The sequence below is a fragment of the Abrus precatorius genome, unplaced genomic scaffold (genome assembly GCF_003935025.1).
Source record: "Abrus precatorius isolate BTA unplaced genomic scaffold, Abrus_2018 Scaffold2, whole genome shotgun sequence".
NCBI lineage: Eukaryota > Viridiplantae > Streptophyta > Magnoliopsida > Fabales > Fabaceae > Abrus > Abrus precatorius.
The window spans coordinates 28,466,563-28,487,948 of NW_020874362.1; the positions used below are offsets into that span (position 1 = coordinate 28,466,563).

At 30.4% G+C, this 21,386-nt stretch overlaps 3 protein-coding genes across 3 annotated transcripts; 2 read left to right on the forward strand and 1 right to left on the reverse strand.

The window, feature by feature from the left end:
- Nucleotides 1-1,570: 1,570 nt before the first annotated feature.
- Nucleotides 1,571-5,658, reverse strand: LOC113858268 (tetraspanin-3-like). Its single transcript, XM_027490817.1, has 3 exons — nucleotides 5,602-5,658; nucleotides 5,032-5,564; nucleotides 1,571-2,087 (listed from the first exon to the last, which is right to left on the reverse strand). Exons 2-3 carry the CDS (start codon nucleotides 5,542-5,544, stop codon nucleotides 1,743-1,745), a joined length of 858 nt encoding a protein of 285 aa, XP_027346618.1. The 5' UTR covers nucleotides 5,545-5,564; nucleotides 5,602-5,658; the 3' UTR covers nucleotides 1,571-1,742.
- A 7,907-nt stretch (nucleotides 5,659-13,565) lies between these two features.
- LOC113859092 (interactor of constitutive active ROPs 3-like) lies at nucleotides 13,566-18,172 on the forward strand. The gene is made up of 3 exons (XM_027491908.1): nucleotides 13,566-13,585; nucleotides 14,899-15,070; nucleotides 15,661-18,172. The coding sequence occupies exons 1-3, from the start codon at nucleotides 13,566-13,568 to the stop codon at nucleotides 17,326-17,328; spliced, it is 1,860 nt and encodes a 619-aa protein (XP_027347709.1). The 3' UTR covers nucleotides 17,329-18,172.
- Nucleotides 18,173-18,285: 113 nt separating this feature from the next.
- Nucleotides 18,286-20,099, forward strand: LOC113858816 (40S ribosomal protein S23). The gene is made up of 4 exons (XM_027491577.1): nucleotides 18,286-18,446; nucleotides 19,297-19,452; nucleotides 19,530-19,656; nucleotides 19,768-20,099. Exons 1-4 carry the CDS (start codon nucleotides 18,442-18,444, stop codon nucleotides 19,906-19,908), a joined length of 429 nt encoding a protein of 142 aa, XP_027347378.1. The 5' UTR covers nucleotides 18,286-18,441; the 3' UTR covers nucleotides 19,909-20,099.
- The last annotated feature ends 1,287 nt before the right edge of the window (nucleotides 20,100-21,386 follow it).

A 21,386-nucleotide genomic window follows, 5' to 3' on the forward strand; every position in this document is an offset into this window, starting at 1 on the left:
GCTTAAGCAAAAATAAACTCTTTTAAGGAAAAATGTAGAAAAAGAAAAAAAAAATTATGCAAAATTAGCTTAAATAAATTACTTTGGTTTAAGATAATTTTGTATATTTGAGAAGATAAAAACTAAGAGTGGAAGAAGAGAAAACTGAGGATAAATAAAGATAAAGAGAGCAGTAGTATAGGGAGAGATGGTGAAGAGAGTTGAGAGAGAAACAAAGGGTTATGAGAGAAGAAATAAGGTTGAATAACGAAGTTGAAAAGATAATGTTAAGCACGAAGATAATGATATAAAAAGATTGAAAAAAAGACGCAAAATTCACTTAAGTTAAAATAATTTAATTAAGCAAATCTATAAAATTAACTTACATAAATTTTTTTTGTTATTTTCTATACTTTTATTTAAATAAAAATGAATTTAGATATTCAGTTTTCACGTTAACTGAATCTGGATCCTTATTGTCCCGTGGCCTGCTTCATTATTGCAAGTGAAAGTTAAAAAAAAAGGGTTAAAGTTTATAGAATAAGCATCGATAAAATAATTGGCAAACCAACCTAGCTGCAAAACTCTTTAAAAGTGAGGACCAGTTCTTTTCATGTTTAAGTGCTTTGTTGGGCACAATGGGATCATCAGCTCTATATAAATTATTGAGAGTAATAATTTATTAATGATAGTATTTTAACTAAAAAAATCATATTTTTAAGAATATTTTTAAATGAGAATATTTTAAGAATTAGTTTTGTTATCATAATAAAGAATTTTTTTTACATTATGAAATTTTTAACTTAATATTAATTTAAATTTTGTATAATTTATTTTACATAAAAAATTATTAGTAATAATTATAATATTTTTAAATTAAAAAATAATCATATAATATATTTTAATTATTTATTTAAAAATATTTAATTTAATAATACCCTCACCAAAAAAATAAGTTACGTTAAATTTAGAATAGATAGATAATAGATTAGATTAGTTGATTTTAAACGAAAACTTACATTCTTAAAAGCTTAATTTTATTGGGCTTCTAATGTTTTGTTGGGCCTGGCTTGTTACTGGATCAGGGTGTTTTCTGGTGTCGGTAATGCATTGGTTAGCATTTATGTGACTGGCTCTTGAATCTAGGCGACACCTTGTACTCAAAGTTCTTTATTTTATATTTAATGAATTTCTTTCGTCCTATTGAAAAAGACTTTAGTTGCAAAAAGCTCCTTATGTCTTATTTCATTCTGTATAATTTTATATAAAATAAAGTAAGAAATAAGAAAGAAAGAAAAATAAAAAATAGAGAAAAATATGGTATTGTGAAAATAATTTTGGCAAAATATTGTATAGACGCTACTTTCTTTCTTTCTTTGCTAAATATATCAAAGGGCTGATATCATATTACACTTATTTTAAGTATACACCAAGTATATTCTCAAATTAAAATTAATTCTTTTGAGAGGTAAATATCACACAAGTTTTGTCCCACTTGCCACTGCATGCAAGACATTTCTCCAAATTTACAAATCTACCAATACTAATTCCAACAAATTACAAAATGAGTATCTTCTTGAAAGCAAAAACAAAAGTTGCACTGTGAGCAAATATGATAAATACATTCATCCTTAACAATATTAAAACCAAATCCATGTTGCGGGTGTTTGATGCAAAACCATGAGAATAACCTAGTTACATGGGGCAAAAGACAAACTCCTAAGATATGTTACTAAAACACTTTGGTATTTCAAATAGTGCCACTAAAGATGAAAGGCACTAGGTTGTGCCTTTGTCATCCTTGCTTCACCATAGGGTTCATCATTATCCATCCTACGATTGTTCCTATATGCTGCATAGGCAATTATGTAAACAATTACAAGGATGATCATAACAACAATGTTGATAACTGAGACCTTCCTCCAACTCTTTCTGAGACTAGCCAGTACACCAGCCTTGCAAGAATCACAGGCATAGCAAAGCAGTTGTTGGTCATTGCTCCACTTAGTGCAATCTGGGTTGGCTCCCATTAGTCCTGATCCTAGGTTCCACACTGTCTCATTCTGATATACATAGCCACAATCTGTGGGAGGCTTGCAGCAACCAGACTATAACACAAAAGAACATTAATTCAATAAATTGCACGACATGTGGGTTTAGCAACAAAAAAGAAATTATTAAAGCTAGTTTAGTTTGAGAAAATGTTTAGTTTAGAAATTATAATCATAAAACTGTCTCTCTATGTTCAGACTATAAATATTCTCAGCAGAATAAAATGAACTCCTTTTTACGAAAATTTTTTAATATACAAAGCCTGAATACAAGAGTACCTTAAATAAAGAAAATCAAGCTAGGTGAATCAATTACTTAATATTTGCATTATTTCTAATTTTAAATATTTATAGTAAATAACAAAAATGTTTTTTATTTCTAATTGGTACGAAGTTTTATCTGTACTTGTGGGGGTATTATATGGAAATAGAACCTAGAAACAGCAACTGGTTCTAAAGTTTTGAAATAATTGTAAGAACGTTGTGTGTTTTGAAAAGGAAATGATTTTGTATTTGTCTTTTTATCTTTTGTGCCTGGTTGCAGTTAAAACTATAATTGCACTTTTTCTTTCTCCTATAAGATTGTCATGGCATGCATCAAAAGTTACTTTATTAACATGCGGACCAGGCACCGGGCTTACTAACAAAAGTTACTTTATTAACATGCGGACCAGGCACCGGGCTTACTAAGAGCCAGACCAACAAATTGGCACTGTTTAATCTTCCAATTGGAGCAAAACACGAAACAATATTAGATAAGAAAAGTGTCAAGTCAGTCTAAAAGATCAAAACATTAGGGTGCTACATAAGAAATCAACACTTGGAAGAAAATCAGAACCTTAAATCATAATCAACTGACCATATAAGTAAAGTTGCCATTGCGTTTCTTATACGTAGTTAGCTATTTAAACGCAATTCACATATCTTTACTAATAATATTCTATAATAAGAAAAATGTCAATTATGTCACTATTTTTTAAAATTAAACCGATTAATAAAGAAATTTAACACCTATAAAAGGTTGGGTACAAATTGCATTATTGGATGAAGTGGGAAAAATCAGGGTCATTATATTTTCTTATTTTACAACTTTGTCCATTCAGCTCCATACATAATGTTACCACACTAGCAAACAAAACACAGAAAGGATATCCCACCTAAAAGATTAATCATACGGATAAAGGAAAATATGAAAAGGCCAACCCCAGCCTTTCAAAGCTTTAAATCGTACCCTAGAACATTCTTATGTGAGTTGGGGGACCTTGTAAAAAGCAGAAAGCGACAACTAATAGTTTATGTGTAAACATCACTTTCCCAGTAACAAAATTTACAGGTGTAAGTGAAGCTCAAACAAAAACCAAAAAGTCAATAATGGTCTAATTGCCTATGCAAAGTCGGCAAAATGATAATCTTATTTGCTGGAAAAGAAAAAAAAAATTGGAATATGGCCATAAACAATACTGAAAAAAGTTTTCATTAAGCCCCCAACAGATCTACCATGAGTTTTAAATTTCAAATTCCAATGCTTTTTTGATCCTTGCAAACACAATTTCAAATCATGATTCAAAAAGTTACTTACACTATTATATTATAATTTAACTATATCATAATTGCATACAACCAACACAATCTCAATTCAAATTTAAGATTTTTTCTAACTGTCTTAATCATTAAAGAATCAATAAATAATAATTTCTATTAAAAACTATGTTAAAAATTATAAAATAAATATATTTATATTTTTTAAAATTCTTTAGTCAAGGATCTTAAAACAATGATTATTATTATTCTTTAAAAAAATTATATAACGGGTTATAAATCTTTGCAATCGTAACCATGGTTTATGAACAAAGTGGCCACCGCCTAATATGGTGCTGTCATATTACATCAATGCCTATCTGTCATTACTCACAAACCTGTTTCCATAGTCACTATGAGAAAATCTCCCCATGACATGCTAACATTTGGTCACATTATTATCCTTGTTCCATGTGATGCATTTAAACCATAGTCAAATGTGTAAAAATCAAGCAAAACATGTGACGATGACACATTTGGTATCTAGCAGTGATGCCACCACCTTTCCAAATAATGTTGATCAATTATCATCACCATGTTATAGTGATGCCATTTTCTCTTTTCTTTATTTGTCCCCCATTATACATAGGTTGCAATCAATTGAATCAAGTGCCATAACTTTCGGGGATTGGCAGTTGAAAACCCATCATCCCCACATGCCGCAGGGTTCCTTGCAGAGAGATCTACTGAGTAAGATCTACCCATTTATGGATATATATACACTTCATTTCCTTCAACTTCTTTCTCTCCCACCCATACCTTCTTTAAAAGTCACTAAAATGAAATTTTTTCTTAACAAAATAAAAATAAAGGCCCAAACTAATTCTATGAAATACCCGAGAAACATTTTATTTGTTTCAAAAAATTAATTCTTTGATCTTTCAAAATTATAAATATAAGATAATTTTCTCTTTTTATATAAAGTCAACACTTCTTACGTGTTTGAAAATCCAAAAAACAAAACAACAAGATGTCCAAGCAAAATGCCTTTTATTCAATGTTAGATATAGTTCATTTCGATAAAAATAAATTTAAATTGTTAAATATATCAATAAATATATTAAATTAATTTGAATTATATATTTCTTCTTTAAAATACATATTTTTGGTTTAAAAAAATTAATTTTATAACTTCATCACAAACTCAGACCTAAAGTCCAAATCGGAAGTGAACATAAGTCATTTGTAAGTTTAACAGTTTTTTCTACATTGAAACTGAGTAACATCTCTTAAAATTCTTGTAAACAAAAAAATATATATAATTTCCCAGTCCCCAAGGGCCTCCCTTTCAATTCAGCATAAGGATTCAGATATGATCCAGATTATTGAAGGCATAACTATTAACAAACTGATATAGAAAAAGAACCGAAAAAAATAAAATAAAACAGATAGGATTAATATTTATGAGGAAGATGATACATACCTGAACAGGAGTGAGTTGTCTAAGGTAGAACATATCAGAAGTTTCAGGCACCCCATTAATGGTTCTTCCCATTCTAGCACACACTTTAGAGTCCCGAATACAAGAACTAATCTTCCCCCAGTAACTCTCACTCGCCACGCGCTCCTCCAACCAACCCGAATAGTCTTGCAGGTAATAGTCCAAGTAAGCCCGGTTCATCACTCTTCGACCCGACCCTTTATCCGTTACCACATAGGCGAATATTATGAAGCCAATAAGCACCGCTATGATGACAAACATGACCACCAAGTAGAGTCGCATGAGGAAGGTGTTGCGGTAACACGCCCCCGCAAAACCCGCTAAAGAGACGACCATGATGCTGACACCTATTATGATCAACGGCCACTGAAGAAACTTGAGACAATCCGTATTGTTGGCTCTGCTGCTCAGCCATATCCCACCTCCTAGTATTGGAATCGAAAGCAGGAACGTTAAGAAGTTTAGTACACCAATCAAGTGGTTGCTTGTTCTCATCTTTCTCACACCACCTTAAATGATTTTTTTTTAAATTTTTTTTTGTGATTCTTCTGGTGTTTCTCTTTCTTGTGTTTGAATCTCTAGCTCTATGGTAGAGTTGTGTGATAGTAAACGAAGGTTTATATTTATCAGATGTAGATGGGTGTGGGGTTGTGTTTTCAACTGGTTAATTTATTATGAATCTCTAATCTCGATTTTGGTTTTGGACATGTGTCCGTTTCAAATGACTGAAATACCCTCGCTCATTTTTAAACTCCATGGCTCTTTATTACTTTATAGGGACGTTACAGATGTTTTCATATTGTTCCTTAATTAAAATTAAAATAAATTTTATAAAAATAAGCCCGACGAATTACATCATTTTTTTAAGTTTATAAAAATAAATTTTTGTTAAATGTTAATAAGTGTAAGTAAAATTTATCCAAATATTTATAATCTTACATCCAAGTTTTGTTGGTATTTTCGTTATGAAATGATGTGTTCTTTTTAATGTAATGATATAAAAATATTAATCTTAATTTTTAGATCTAAATTAAATAATTATTAATAATAATATTTCAATAAAAAAATTATACTTTTATATTTTTATATACTGAAATTTGACTTCAAAAATTAAGATAAATAAAATGCACAGTACTACTCTTCTTAAAATAGATTATGTTGAAATGTTATGATAGTGTATTATGTGTTAGCTTCTTCGAAGGTGTGTTTAGTTTTTTCAGCCTTGTCATCTTTGGAACGAAAAACTTAAAAATTATAGAATAATGCGTTATTTGTAGGTTTAAAAGATAATTATTTTATTAATTCCGTTCACCGTTGAGGGAAGTTACAAATGAGTGGGAGGCTCCATTCACCGAGAACGCGTTATACGTATAGCAGACCAATTTTCTATGTACTCTCTTTGTTTGGATAACAAGTAAATATAATAAGCATAAATTTTAGGGGAAGTATTATATTATTTTTATTATTCATTTTTAGTTAAATTAAATTTTAATTTTAAAATATTATATTATATCAAAGTTAATATGTAGGCCAAAAAAAAGTTAACATATGCTGTTATTTATCAAAGTAAATTTTATTTTTAATTAAAAATAACATTAAAAATAAATATTTTTTAATAATGTGTAGGGTTTGTAGAAAGTAAATAAATTATTTAAGTGAGTATATTTTTTAAAATATAATTTTTATTATTTAAAAATTAATTATTTGTTAATTATATATTTATTTGTTTATAAAATATATTTTTTTTAATAATTATATGTGACTTCCATACAAGATAATTTGTTTGAGGCGCAAGCTTTAACTCGATCTTAAAATTACATTAAAATAATTAAAATAATATTTCTTGCATTTGCTGGTAATTAGTAACATAAAAGGTGAAAATATTTTTACACTTCTTTAAATAATGTGATTTTGGTGTAAGTGTTTAAGAGATAAAAAATAAAATAAACAATAAACGATACAATTAAAAAAGAATAGATGAATAAAAAATAACAAATAAAATTTGAGATATAAAAAAAATGAAGTATGGAACTTTATCATAACTTTAAGATATTTATTAAAATTTTTAAAACAATTGTTAAAAATTATGAATGCACACTCATGTACTAAAAAACACACTCCTACTTTAATTTTTAATATATTTTTTAATTTTTTAAGCAATGTTTTAAAAAATTAATTAACAAAATTATATAATTAATTAGACTACATGAAATGAGTCCATTGTCTTTTTTTAAATGTCAGAAACATATTTTTAAATATACTCTTTATTGTGAACTAGAATTTATTAAAATTAAAAATTTATATGAATTTTATTCATGATTTTATACTTAAAAAATGAATTAATGATAAAAATATATTAAAAAATTATAACGCTGTCATACTTTTTTTAAGCCATGGGTAGCTCAAGGTATGATTCTCCTTGTTTTATTTTCGTGGGCCATGTTCAAATGAGAATGATTCTTTTATTGGGTCAACAAATGACAGAGAGTTGAGCAGAGAAAGTTGAAGTTCCTAACTCTGCCATCAAAATGAACAGTCGATTTCGTCTTTTTAATGGGTTTTCATGGGCATGGTAATGGGTAGTTAATTTGCAGTTGTAGAGTCCCCTTCACCCTCACTCAACCCAAGCATCGTTGAGGAGTGTTACACCACACTCTTTTGTTGACCAAAATAAAAAAAAAATCCATTTTTAAATAAATATATATATATATATATGATAATAATTAATTGTTTAAAAAATAAACAACCAATTTCAGAATGAATATTATGATTTTTAAAAATAAATATATTTAAAAAACTTTTAGAAATTTTCCTTTTTTATAACACTTTTTGCATTAGTGATATAAAATTTGTAAGTGTATCTAACGTCACTCTTAAAACTTCGTTATTACTTCACTTTTTTAAGTAATTTTTTTATAATTATATCATTAATGATATTTTATATAAAAATAAAATAAAACAATAATAGGTACATGAAAATGATAATAAATATTCTCATCGTTTGTAACTTTGTACTGATGTTTATGTATTCGTTTAATTTACAGTTTAAAAATAAAAATTTTAATAAAAATAATTTAAAATCATTAAATATAATTAAAATATACGTACAAATTAATGTGACCTGTGTATTTTATTAAAATGTATAATTTTTTTAACTAAAAACATATAAATTTGATTTTTCAACTTTCAAACAAACAAGTTTTTGAACATTTCTCAGGAAATTTTCAAAAGAATAATAATAAATGGCAGAGGAGCTTTAAGAATGGCTCATGGAAGAGTTAACTTCGTTGGATCTTGACGAGTGATGACAAAAGAAACCAGACAGTCCAAAAAAAAAAACATTATTGTATATTATATGACTAACAAATGTGGGTCATGCCTCCATAGACATGCATGCAAAGGAATCCAGCATAAAGTTAGTACTGAAGCTGCAAGGTAATTTCAAAGCTCCCGGGTTTTATGGTCAAACCTTTTTATCTTGTATTTATTATATTCTTACACAAACGATAGTGATATAAATAATGACATTGTTAAAAAAATATTATGTCTCACTAACTTCAATTTTACTCTCTATTATTTGAAAGATATTCAAATGTGGCTTTGAGTTTTGTAACAAAAGCCGTCCACAACAGCACAAAAACTGGGCCATTACCTTAGTTGTACATTTTGTATTTTATTGCATTGGTTTTGGTACTGACAAGGTCACAAAATATATATAATTTTTAAATAAGTACTCATAAGGGATAAGATATTTTTGTGGACCACTTGCATAGTAGAATAAACAGTAGAGGTTGATGCAGTTTATATACCTGTAGATCTCATGTAAATTTCATCCCTACCATTTAAATGTTTCATGGTATGATCCTCTGTGACTGTGAACAGTGGATTTGATAAGTCTTTACTGTTTCACCTAATACGATATTGCCCTTATTTGTGTTTATGTGATTTTTCTTTCTTTCTTTATATAGCTCCATTTATTGTTTTATTCAGCACTGGTTCTTATTAGGTATATACTGTATATGTTGTTCACTTACATTCTTACACGGATAAATCTCACACAATAGCAAGATTGTTGTAATTAGCATCATCAATTTGATTCACTCCCTCTTATTATTGTCTCTGCTGCTATTTATTTGTATACAAAAACATTTTTTATTTATCTGTTTACACAGAAACTAAAGACAATATTAACTTTTATTTTTTAATGATTTTTCATATAAGATTTCTACATTATTTAAGTAGTTTCAAAGTTAAAAAATTATTAATAAAAAATAAATTAATTTTTACTAAAATATTTAAATAGAGTAAAAAAATTAAACGAATTTAATTTTATAAAATAAAAATTTGTTTAAAAGTGAGCTTCAAGTGATAAAATTTATATTTTAAAAAAGTATACAAAAGTAAGTTTATAACAAAATTAAAAGTAAAATCAATTGTATTATAAATTTATCAAATATATTGACAATTTTTAAATTAAATTGACCTTTTTAAACTTAATTTAATGCAAACCCAAACCAAGCTTGATAACAAATTCTACGATGTTATATTTGGGCACGTATGTACCATGATTTATGGTAACGAAAAATGCTACCAACACATTATTTTATTATTTATTAAAATTTATTAAATATTAAAAAATATAAAAAACAATTTAAAAATAAAAAATGATATTTATATAATTTTTATAGTTTTGAATAAACTTTAATTAATAATAACAAATATTAATATTAATGATTATGTTGGTGTAAATGAGTATGAAAGTAGGGAAACATTTGTAGACAGGCTAGGCTGAAAACGTGCGTACTCTCACTGAGTGTATGCGTCACGTGAGGACCTCTCTTTCTTACAATATTAAATGCTTAACGGAAAATGGATAAATATCACCCCCTCTCCGTTTTCTTTGACTATATTAAGAACTTGTGAAAGTTATGGAGTGAGTAAAGGTTGCTAGAGGTATTTCTTTTTATTTCTTATTGATTGGTTTTTAAAATTATAAAAAAATGGAAGACTTACAAGCATGTTTGAATTTCAATTAAGAACTTTCAAAATATATTATGGTTTAAACAAAAGCATAATAAGGCAAGATTTTGCTGAAACTATGGTTTAAAACTTTCTAACTATAATCCATACACACCAATAGTCGTTTCTCATCACTCAGAATGACTGTTTATTTTATCACACCTTTTATGGGTTCATAAAAGATAACTCCTACAAATTATAATTTTTTTTTTTATTATTCTTTACACTAAGACGATCTTTTATATCTTTTATATTTTAAAACTTTTTAAAATTGTTTTCTTATAAATAATACACTTCATTGTAGAGTCTGAACAGATTCTGCTGAAACAATCACATAGTGCAAATCTTACATGACATCACAAACCTAATACGAAAAATAACAACAGTGTCATTATTATACACAAGAAAGAATATTATTTTTCTGACTCATGGCATAATGCACAAGTAGAACCAACTAATAAATGGGAAGTTTTTGGGTGTAAGAGTTTATAATGCATTATTGTGTAATTTTATGGTTTGTAATTTTTATCCGAGTCATATAGTAACACACTACGACTTTTTACTTTAAATAACTCAATAAGTAACACACTACTGCATTTTACTTTATATAACTTAATAAGTAACTATCCATTCTAATGGAATCCATACATCTCTCTCTGACATCTGTGTCTCTGTTAACCAACCATAACTTAAATATGCTATTGTCTTTACATGTAATTGTCACCTCAACTCACTCCAATAATAGAACCCAATTTGGCATGTTGCTTATTTGTTAAAACTGGTTAGTAAACCGGTGTTGGAAATTAATACTCTAAATTAATAACGCATGTAATTAAAATAATATTTATTGATCAATACATAATTTTTTTTAATAAAAGTTGCCTTTTTATTGTCATACAAAATTCAGATCGGCCCGCTGGACATGAAACACAAATTGCTGAACCCATTTTGTTGGGCTGATCTGGCTCAATTAATAAAAGTATTAATAATCTAGTTCATTTTAACTAATGATTTCGATCAATTTTTTTAACTGTTTTTTTCAAATGCCGTGAATAACTTATTTAATATTATTTATAACATCAAATCTTAGACTTAAGTTTAATTACATACAAATAGTAATTTTTAGTAAAAATATAATATTATCATGTTTTTATATTCTCAAAATACTAAATATTTTAAATAAAAAATCAAATTTAATTACTTATTTTTTTTAATTTATATTATTTTTCTAAATAAAAGTGTCCATATCATGGGAGGAAGAAAAGAAATGTGCATGTTAACAAGGAGACTCTACACAGGATTTGCATCCATGTAGGCCAAAGAAGAGAGAGAGATAGTACTATACTATATACATATACATAGGATAGGATATTGTGATAGGAGACATGAAATAGAGCATGCGGACGCAAAGTCCTACTTCAACCCAGTTAAATGAGGTGCATGAAATGACAACACTGTACTCTTTTGCTTCCCCCTTCTGTCACACTCTTTCTGTGTGTCTCACACACTTCCTTATTCTTCCTTTCTTCTCTTCATTTCCTATCACACTATTAAACAATTCACAGACAAGAAGAAAAAAGAACAATTGTTGCAAACACATTGTCGAAGAAGTTCAACACGAGAGTCCTTCACCACTATAGGTTAGAACTTACAACTCATGCCATGGATGCTCCATTTTTCTTACTACATTCTAAAGAGACCCTTTAACTTGATGCCTTGAGTTTCACTTCATCTTTCCTTCTTCACATGTTCTTTGTTAGAATCTCTCTCTCTCTCTGTATGTAGTGGTTTTCGTTCTTAATTTACAAAAACAAGAACAAAACGTTTGTTGAACGTGAATGATGCTTCTTTTCTACCTCTTTTTTTATTTATTTTCTTTTATGAAAAGCGCTTTTTGCTTACTTGTTGTGCCGAAAGAAACTGACATTCAATATTTGAGCTGAGGAGCTGCAAGGATTCGTAGCTTTCATGTGTGATGTATTTTTCATATATTTTGTTAAAAGCAAAAGGAATATTTTTTAAATAAAGGGTGATTCCATAGCGTACTTCTTTTGTCTGTTTGTTTCTGTGCTTCTTTCGCTTTTTATTTTATGCTTTAATAAATTATTATTAATAATATATTTCTTAATACTAACTTCTTCTCTCTCATTTTCATTCTCAAAAGATGGATTTTCAGTGTTCCATTATCTTCTTTTGTTGTCTAGTTTAGTGGGTTTGCATGCTTTCTCGTTTGATGTGGATCTGATTCCCCTTGTTTTTCCCAATGAAATTGAAAATCGTTATCCTTACACGAAGTGAACTTCGAGAGGTTTTTCCTTCTACGTTTTGGCGTTTACCTTTTCAGCTAAGTACATAAGTAGAGAAGCATGTTTTGTTAGGAAATTGAGTTCAGTTGTGTACACAAGCATAATCGCCTTGTTTGTTTCCTCATTGAAACAATCATGTGAAAAATGTCAATGGGTTAGAGGCTCGGCAAAGTGATCATTTGGTCGCCTTTGGCAGACAGAATCAGAAGTTTTGAGCATTTTTAGGTAAACTGATTATGCGTTCATGTCATACCAAGTTCGCATCCAAAACTCTATCGTTGAATGAAACGTGCCTTGTTTCACGGCAAAATTGGAGGCTAAGAAATTTTCCTTTGATTTACAAAAATGCCCATTTTGCAAGTATGGGCAAAATGGTATTTTGACTATTTTCTTCCTTTGAGATGGCGAAATCTTGGGCTCCTAAGTAATTTTCACGTTTTTATGTTGTAGTTGTAGGGCCCTCTTGATCATACATAACAGGGTGCTGTTAGCATGAAAGACCTTATCATAGCATTAGTTGGTATAATGAAAACATTTTCTTTCATGTGTGGACCTACGGTTGACATATTGTGGTGAGAAATGTTCTTTTAACAATAAAAAAGGTTGTATTTTTTTTATTAGACAGAGATAAAAAAAAGGAAAGGGAGAGAAGTAGATGATTAGATAGGTAATGTGATGAAGAAATATAAAGATAAATTTTTCTAGAAAATTATTGTGGAAATAATATAATTTTTTTTGTGTTGATACCGATCTGCTTGACTTTTATTTTTCCATACTTTGATTGCGGTGTCCATCTGTTTTACCTGTACACACTTTTTGGTGATATCTGATGAATATCTAAAAGGATTTCTGTATTAACTATTCTTAAAAAAATTGTGATACTTTTTGGTACTCTGAAAGGGGGTAGGGGAAGAGCTAGTCACCAGCGAGGTACTATTTTTAGCACTGAAGTGAAAATCAATGAGCAAATCTTTTGCATTTATAGCCTAGGAGGTGAAGATAAAATCATCCTATCCTGCATGATCACATTTATTTTATCCATTACTTCATTAACCTTCACATTGGATTCGCTTGTCTCAATTTGTGATATTTGTCTGAACTGTTACAGTCCTTGTGGGTCAGGGAGCATTCAAGCAGTGAGGCCCAAATCTTTGACCCATTTCTCTTTACTGGATAGAAGGCAGTGAAGCCATGCAGACCCCAAAGACAAGGTAATTTGAATTACTTTGGCCATTGCTCTTTTCCTGTTTAATTAATGTTGCTTTTGTACTTTGATAATTCAATAGGATTTGATTTTAGTATGCAATTTGAAAGCCAAATCGGCTAAGTGGTATTGTTTACCTTGATTTTTGTGGTATTTCGCTAATTTTCTCTAATAAAATGTAATCTAGTATTTCTAAAACAGGAGAAAATGTTATATTGAAATCTATCATGAAATCAACTTAGTGGTATTGTTTTACCTCTTTTTTCTTTTACATATTTATAAAAATTTATCTTGAAATATTATCCATTGCCGAAAGCTAACCAAGATAACATCACTCAACAACCAATAAACATTATTGATTTCATCAACATAATACGTGTTATTAATCTATCCTTGGACTAGTTAGGCCAATTTGTGTTACAACATAAAAAGCAGTTTGATGGCTATTTGTCTTCTAGCCTTAAGGCCTAATCATGTCTCAGCGTTTTTCTTTTTTGGTTTCATTATGTTTTATTGAATGCCTCCTTCCTTTAACCGCGTAATGGGAAATTGGGACCCGGGGCAGTTATCATCAATTCTAATTAGTGAACAAAACATTATTACTATTTTTTTTCTATGGTTCGTTCGCCTCATTATTACTATATATATATATTTTTCAAATGACTGTCAACATTATTAAAAACATTATATTATATGGTTGGGACAACATGTAGCACCAACTATCCCCATTACCAGTAATTAGCTAGAGCAATGGTGATAATATATCTTGAAAGGATAAGATTCTCCGCCAATTACTAGAAAGTTTTAATTGGAAATTCACTGTTAATTACCTTGTTAATTAATAATGGAAACATATTTCATAACTTGTGTTTGGAAGACCCTTTTCATTTCAAACTGAATTTATGAAGTTGGTCACACCTAAGTTATATTACCCATGCTTTTTTGCAACTTGTAGTAGTCTCTAAATTTGTGCTTAGAAAACACGTTCATTTTCAAACTGAATTTATGAAGTTGATGACACTTGTGTTATATTAGGAGATACTTTGTTCTAACTTGTAGGGGACCTCACATGGTTGTAGTACTCCATTGCTCTTCTCTGTTGAGTCTGTATTTTTGTCTATTTAAGTTTGGCTTCAAGAATGGTTTGACTTATTTAGTCTCTATGTTCTATCATCTATCTTAAAGAATTTGTTCTGCCATTTGAGTGTGAGGATATTGTTCTACATGGCAACAAGGTATTTAATGCTAAAATTGAGAGATATGGGTTTCCATTATCCACAATGGATTTCACTTGTTTACATTTGCTTATTCTGATTTCAGAAGTGGCTCCTCTGAAGTACCTCAGAAGGTGTCTCCACGTGCTGTGCGCCAACTCAAGACTGCTTCTCTAGACAATGACTCTGTATCTTCTGTAAGTCAAGCTACTAAATTATCAAAGGAAAGGAGCCCCAAAGTCAGTGACCGTAGATCACCCAGAAGCCCAGTTCCTGAGGTAACAATTTTTAAGCAAATATTTAACTGGAAGTGTTTGAACTTGGAATCATAGCATCTGTTGGATAACCATGACTTTGGAACCTTAGCTACATACCTTTTTTAACACACTCGAGTATTGATTAAAATTTATTAAAAATTATAAAATAATGAGTCAGACTCGTTAAAGTAAGAATGAGACTCATAATTTTTATAATTCTTATCAAATTTCAGCCAATAATAAAAGATAAATTTGAAAGAATGTGTTGCTAACATTTCTCATATTTTGGATAGATTTTTTCCTTTAAAAATGTACTTTTTGCCACTGGGAAGGAAAAATAATTTTGGAGAAATGCAAATACTTTTAATTCCTTTGAAAAAAACACTACCGACTTTTTATATATGTTTTCCGCATTAATTGAATTTTATAACCTTTTTTTGCCTGTTTATACGTGCTTTCGATAAGGAAAAAAATTGTCTTCTAATTAGCAAACATATGTTAAAAAATTATGATAATCAGATAAGATTTTGAAAGAAAAAAAGAAATCCAAAAAACAAATGTTTTAGTGTTTTAATTGGAAAGTAAACCATCATAATTTCATGTTGCTTTAGAGGAAGCGCCCCAGCCGAATATCTGAATTGGAATCTCAAATTTCTCAACTCCAAGATGATTTGAAGGTGGTGAGGGACCAGCTCATTTTGTCTGAATCATGCAAGAAACAAGGTCAAAAAGATGCTGAGGAGTCCAAGGAGCAACTATTAGCATTATCTGCTAAACTTGAAGATTCACAAAAACAAGTTATGGAGCTGTGTGCTGCTGGGGAAGCTCGTATTCTTGAACTCCAGAAAATTATAGAAGAACGTGACATGGCATGCCAATCTGAACTTGAGGTCTCCAAAAAGCAACTCTCAGTTGACTCTCATGCCTTGGCCTCTGCAATGAATGAAGTTCAGCTGTTCAAGACCCAACTTGAATTGGTAGCTAATCATGAGTGTGTACAAACTCAACATGCAGAATCAACAGATATGGAGCTACTAACCCTGAAGCAAAATTTGTCAGAAGCGCTCTCTCTTGTGGACAGCATGAAAAATAAATTAAGGGACTGCAAAGAATCTGAAGCTCAGGCCCAAGCATTGGTCAATGCAACTATGTTGCAACTTGAGGCTGCAAAAGGAACTGTTGAGTTCCTAAGGGCTGATGTTGCAAAAGCTGTTGATGGCTACAATTCCATTGCTTTAGAGTTGGAGCAGTCTAAAGCAAAGGTGAACTCTCTAGAGGCACTTGTTAGGAAACTTGAGAAAGACCCTATCAATAATAAATGCAACCATTCTGAAAATCTTGCAGATGATCAAAGATTTGAGCACCAAGATGAAATATTGAAAGAGGGAGAGCATCCTAATTACATGGAAGCAGAAATTATATCTTTGAAATCTGAGGTTGGAAGACTGAAATCTGCTATAGACACTGCTGAGTCTAAATACCAAGAAGAACAGATTAGGAGCACGGTGCAGATCAGAAATGCTTATGAACTTGTGGAGCAGATAAAATATGAATCAGGTGAGAGGGAATGTGAATTAGAGGCTGAGTTGAACAGAAACAAAGCTGATATTGAAGAGTTGAAGGCTAACTTAATGGACAAGGAAACTGAGTTACAAGGTATTGTGGAGGAGAATGAGAACTTGAGTTTAAAACTTGAAAAGAGTATGTTATCCCAAAATGAGCATGAACTCAGAAAGGAAATTAAAAGATTAGAAGAACATGTGGCTGAGTTGAAGGCGGATATGATGGACAAAGAGACAACACTGCAAAGCATATCTGAAGAGAATGAAATGCTGAAGTTGGAAATCAACAAGAGGTTCTCAGATGGTGGGAAAGTGAGAGAGGAAGTTGCTGCTGAAGTAGAGGGTGCGAAGGCTGCGAAACGTGAAGCTATCATGAAACTTGGCATTGTGTTGGAGGAAGCAGATAGAAGCAACAAGAAGGCTGCAAGAGTGGTTGAGCAACTAGAAGCAGCACAAGGAGCAAACTTAGAAATGGAAGCAGAATTGAGAAGACTCAAGGTACAATCAGATCAATGGAGAAAGGCTGCAGAAGCAGCAGCTGCTATGCTTTCAGCAGGAAACAGTGGGAAACTCACAGAGAGAACTGTGTCTTTGGACAACAACTATAAGTGTTCACCCTATGCTGATGACATGATGGACGATGAGTTCCAGAGAAAGAAAAATGGTAACATGCTGAAGAAGATTGGAGTCTTGTGGAAAAAACCTCAAAAACAGTGAATGTCTGATTTATGATGTGTACTAAAACTGTGGTACGATAATTGTGTTCATGCGATGTTTATGTCTTTTGCAATTTTGTCTGACTATGTAAATCCTGTCTGCATCTGAAACTGTTTGTGACATGTACTTGCAAAATTGTTATTTAGTTATTGAATGAATTAAGCTCTTTAAATAATTTCCCTTTCCCTCTTGGACAAAAGCTTTTGCAGCTTGCTTAGGTTTAATTATTTGTTTGGGAAGTTGTGTTTTACACTTACAGAGCTGTTTTTATTATAAAAGGTGACATCTGAATTTTGCTAGGAAAATTCACTCAATATTTTTTAAAATTATAACTTCCCACAGTTTCTGGTTTTTTAATCCTTATATATATATATAGTTTGGGAGCAACTGTTTTTAATCCTCTTAAAAATAATGTTTTGAATACTTTCATATTGATTTTGAAAATTCTATGCGTAAACATTTTTATATAATCAAAATGAAGTATATAACGTTTAAAGCACTTTGCATAAAATGAAGTGTCACTTTTGGGTCAGATAAACAAAATTCAATCCGTATTTGTTTTATTATTTTATTTTATTTTGTCAATGTTTTTTTATTAGTGAGATAAATAAAATAATGTTTTGAATACTTTCATATTGATTTTAAAAATTCTCTCGGTAAAATAAATATTTGATATAATTAAAATGAAGTATATAACCTTTAAAGTACTTTTCATAAAATGAAGTATCATTTTTGGGTCAGATAAATAATATACAATCCGTTTTTTGTCAATGTAACTTTTTTAGTGTGTACCCAAAATTGAAAAATACAATTGTTTTGGTGAATACATCAACGGAACAAAAGCCCAATCCCAAAAGCAAAAGATACAGATCCAAAAAGATAAAAAGAAGGTTTCAGTGGAATAACAAAGCTTTTAGACCATATACATTTGGGCCTTTAAACAGGCTTCAATGGGCTGGAAAAAAAAACCTTTTTTCAAAAGCGGAAATAGAAATTTTATTAACGGGTTCGATTTGGTTAGGGTTTTTGTCTGGCGCCTGAGCAGTGAGTAGTGAGTCTTTGGTTCTCACTCGACTTCGTTCGCTTCAGAAGCTGTGATTCGTACTCGCCACCATGGGGTGAGTTTCATGTCGGACTGTTTATTGAGTTTGAATTGTTATTTTTGTTTCGACCAAACTATCATTACTTGTTCTAATGTCTTTGCTCTCTCCATTTTACATAGAGGAATCATTATTGAAACGGGGTTTGGAATAGTATTTGCTTCACGCCAGAAGTAGAGGGAATTTGAAAATTATTGTTTTTTTTAATATAATTTAAATTGATTTGTGTACATTATGTGTATTTTTCTTATTGATTATATGTTGGTTCCATTGAGAGCTTGTGTGTGTGTGTGTGTGTTTTCTATTTGTTGCACTTGCCAATTCCTGTGCAACTTCTAAAGAAATAATATAAAACATGGGCATACATAATATGATATTGTCAGAAAGAGGTGGTTTTGCTGTAATTAAACATGCTGTTTGTTATAGAGTTGTGGGTGTATAGCAAGATGTATAATTGATCATCTTGGCCTTTAAGAATGTAGCATTTTATAAAATGTTAAAAACCTGTTTAGGAGAAGAATTTTAATCCATTCAATATCTACTGCAGGAGTTTCCCTTTTGTTTTGAATTATACTTGTCTGGACCTTTCATAGTTATGGAGTATGTCTAGAGTGATTGCATAATAAAATATCTAATAAAACTTAATTTATTCAGTGGTTCATAGGAAGTCTTAACACACAACAGTGCAATACATTACATCCTTTCTATCATGTTTTGCTTATGTCAATTGAATCACTGTTTATTATCCAATCTTTGGTAATAAATTAAAATGCCCAGTATCATAGGGTGGATTAATAATAGTGATGCATTATGCTTTCCTTAAAAATTAAAATTAATACACGGCTGCTGGTATTTTCTCCTTTGTTAGGAAAACACGTGGTATGGGAGCTGCTCGCAAGTTGAAGTCCCACCGAAGAAGGCAGAGGTGGGCTGACAAAGCATACAAGAAATCACATCTTGGAAATGAATGGAAAAAACCATTTGCTGGATCATCTCATGCCAAAGGCATTGTTCTTGAAAAAATGTTGGTCTAATATCCTGTCCATGCTTTTATTTGTATAGCATTAACAAAAGGTTTGACTGAATGATTGTCTCTTACAGTGGGATTGAGGCCAAGCAGCCAAATTCTGCTATTAGAAAATGTGCTCGAGTACAGTTAATCAAAAATGGAAAGAAGATTGCAGCTTTTGTGCCAAATGATGGTTGCTTGAACTATATCGAAGAAAATGTAAGTTTTCCTAAAACAAGATGAAAGGGAAGGGGAGGTATTGGGGTGAATTAGTTTTGTTTCTTTTCCTTTCCACTTCAATGTTGAAGCTTATTGTAATGACTCATGCAGGATGAAGTGCTGATTGCTGGTTTTGGTAGAAAAGGGCATGCCGTCGGAGATATTCCTGGAGTTCGATTTAAGGTTGTGAAGGTATCTGGGGTGTCTCTTCTTGCCCTCTTTAAAGAGAAGAAGGAGAAGCCTAGGTCTTGAATTATTGCTTATATTAGTTCCTATCTTTTTTTAATTTCAACATGGTTCTCTTCTCTCTATCCTTTTGGCCCTATTTTCTTTCTAGTGCTTTATGGAACTGGAACCTTACCCATTTCAATTTTATGTGTGGACTTGCAAAATATATGACTATTTGTTAGTTTATTGATTGTTATGGAAAGAGTATGGTTTGTTTATTAGCTTTCCGCAAGTTTTGCTCTTCCTTCAATCACCTTCGTAGTTGCAATTTGGCATTGAACAGTGTAAAATCCAGCAATTGCCAAACGGGAAGGCTTTTATTTTCCAGCTTATTGCTACTGTATAGAAAAATATAAACCTTCAGTAATAACCTCGGAAGGTTAAACAGCGCGAATCTCTTAAGTTAATCAGATGCTGAACATTAAAATTTTGTTAATAATGTTACACTCAGTCATTTCACATGGATAGAAATTTTACTGATATGTAAATTCAGTTGATACAGCATGGAGATGTATTTGAAATATTAATGTTAGACTCTTCCCTTTTGTAGAGATCTTATTTTCCAGGTCCTCTGTTTTGTGGGCATTTTGGCTCAAACAAATTAAGAGTCCGTTTGTTTGTTTTTTCATGAAAAAGTATTTAAAAAATAAAAATCAATTTGCAGTTTTTCAAATTGATTGTGATTATGAAAAAATTACAAGTTAAAAATAATCTTATTTTATCTCTTTTAGATAAATTATTTCGAATAACATCTAGAAAAAAGCTGAAATTATAAATATTCACTAAAATAAAAAATTTAATATTTGTAGTGAAACAAAAATTAACTTCTAAGTTCTATAAATTCTTTCAAAAGAAATCATTTTTTATATATTCTTTTTTTAATCGATGCTTTTTTATATATTCTAAAAATCACTTTTTTCATGAGCTGAATTATATGAGCCCTAAAATAAACAAGTTCATCACAGATCTTACATAAAGTCAATACCATCAATAATTTATTCATTACATCCAATCACTCACAATCACCTTGTGCGATATATGTGCCAATATTGATTGTACGCATAATAGCGTAAATTTTGATATGATGAAATAAGTACTTATGTTTTACTGTAACACGCGAACTTCAGGTTCTATAAGAACTTTCCATTTTAAATTTTAATATAATGATTATTAGAAAAAAAATATCGTAGTCTTCTCATTAGAAGAAACGTGTATCCGTGTATGTGCTGAGATGATGAGTGATTCTCAAGCCTCAACAAGACTAGATAGCGTCGCATTTAATCTCGCAGCTGTAATTCGATTGTCAAGAACAAGTGACATGTCCCTTGGGCCACAAGGTTCGACATATTTCAATTACGTGATTTGCTTCAACAAATTTTTGGGTGGAAAATAATATGCTTCAACTTGGGTCTCAAGATTCATACCTAACCAGGCTGAGCAGGGTTTAAACAGAGGATAAAATAGTTTTTAAAGAACCGTTTATGCTATTTATTAATTAAAAT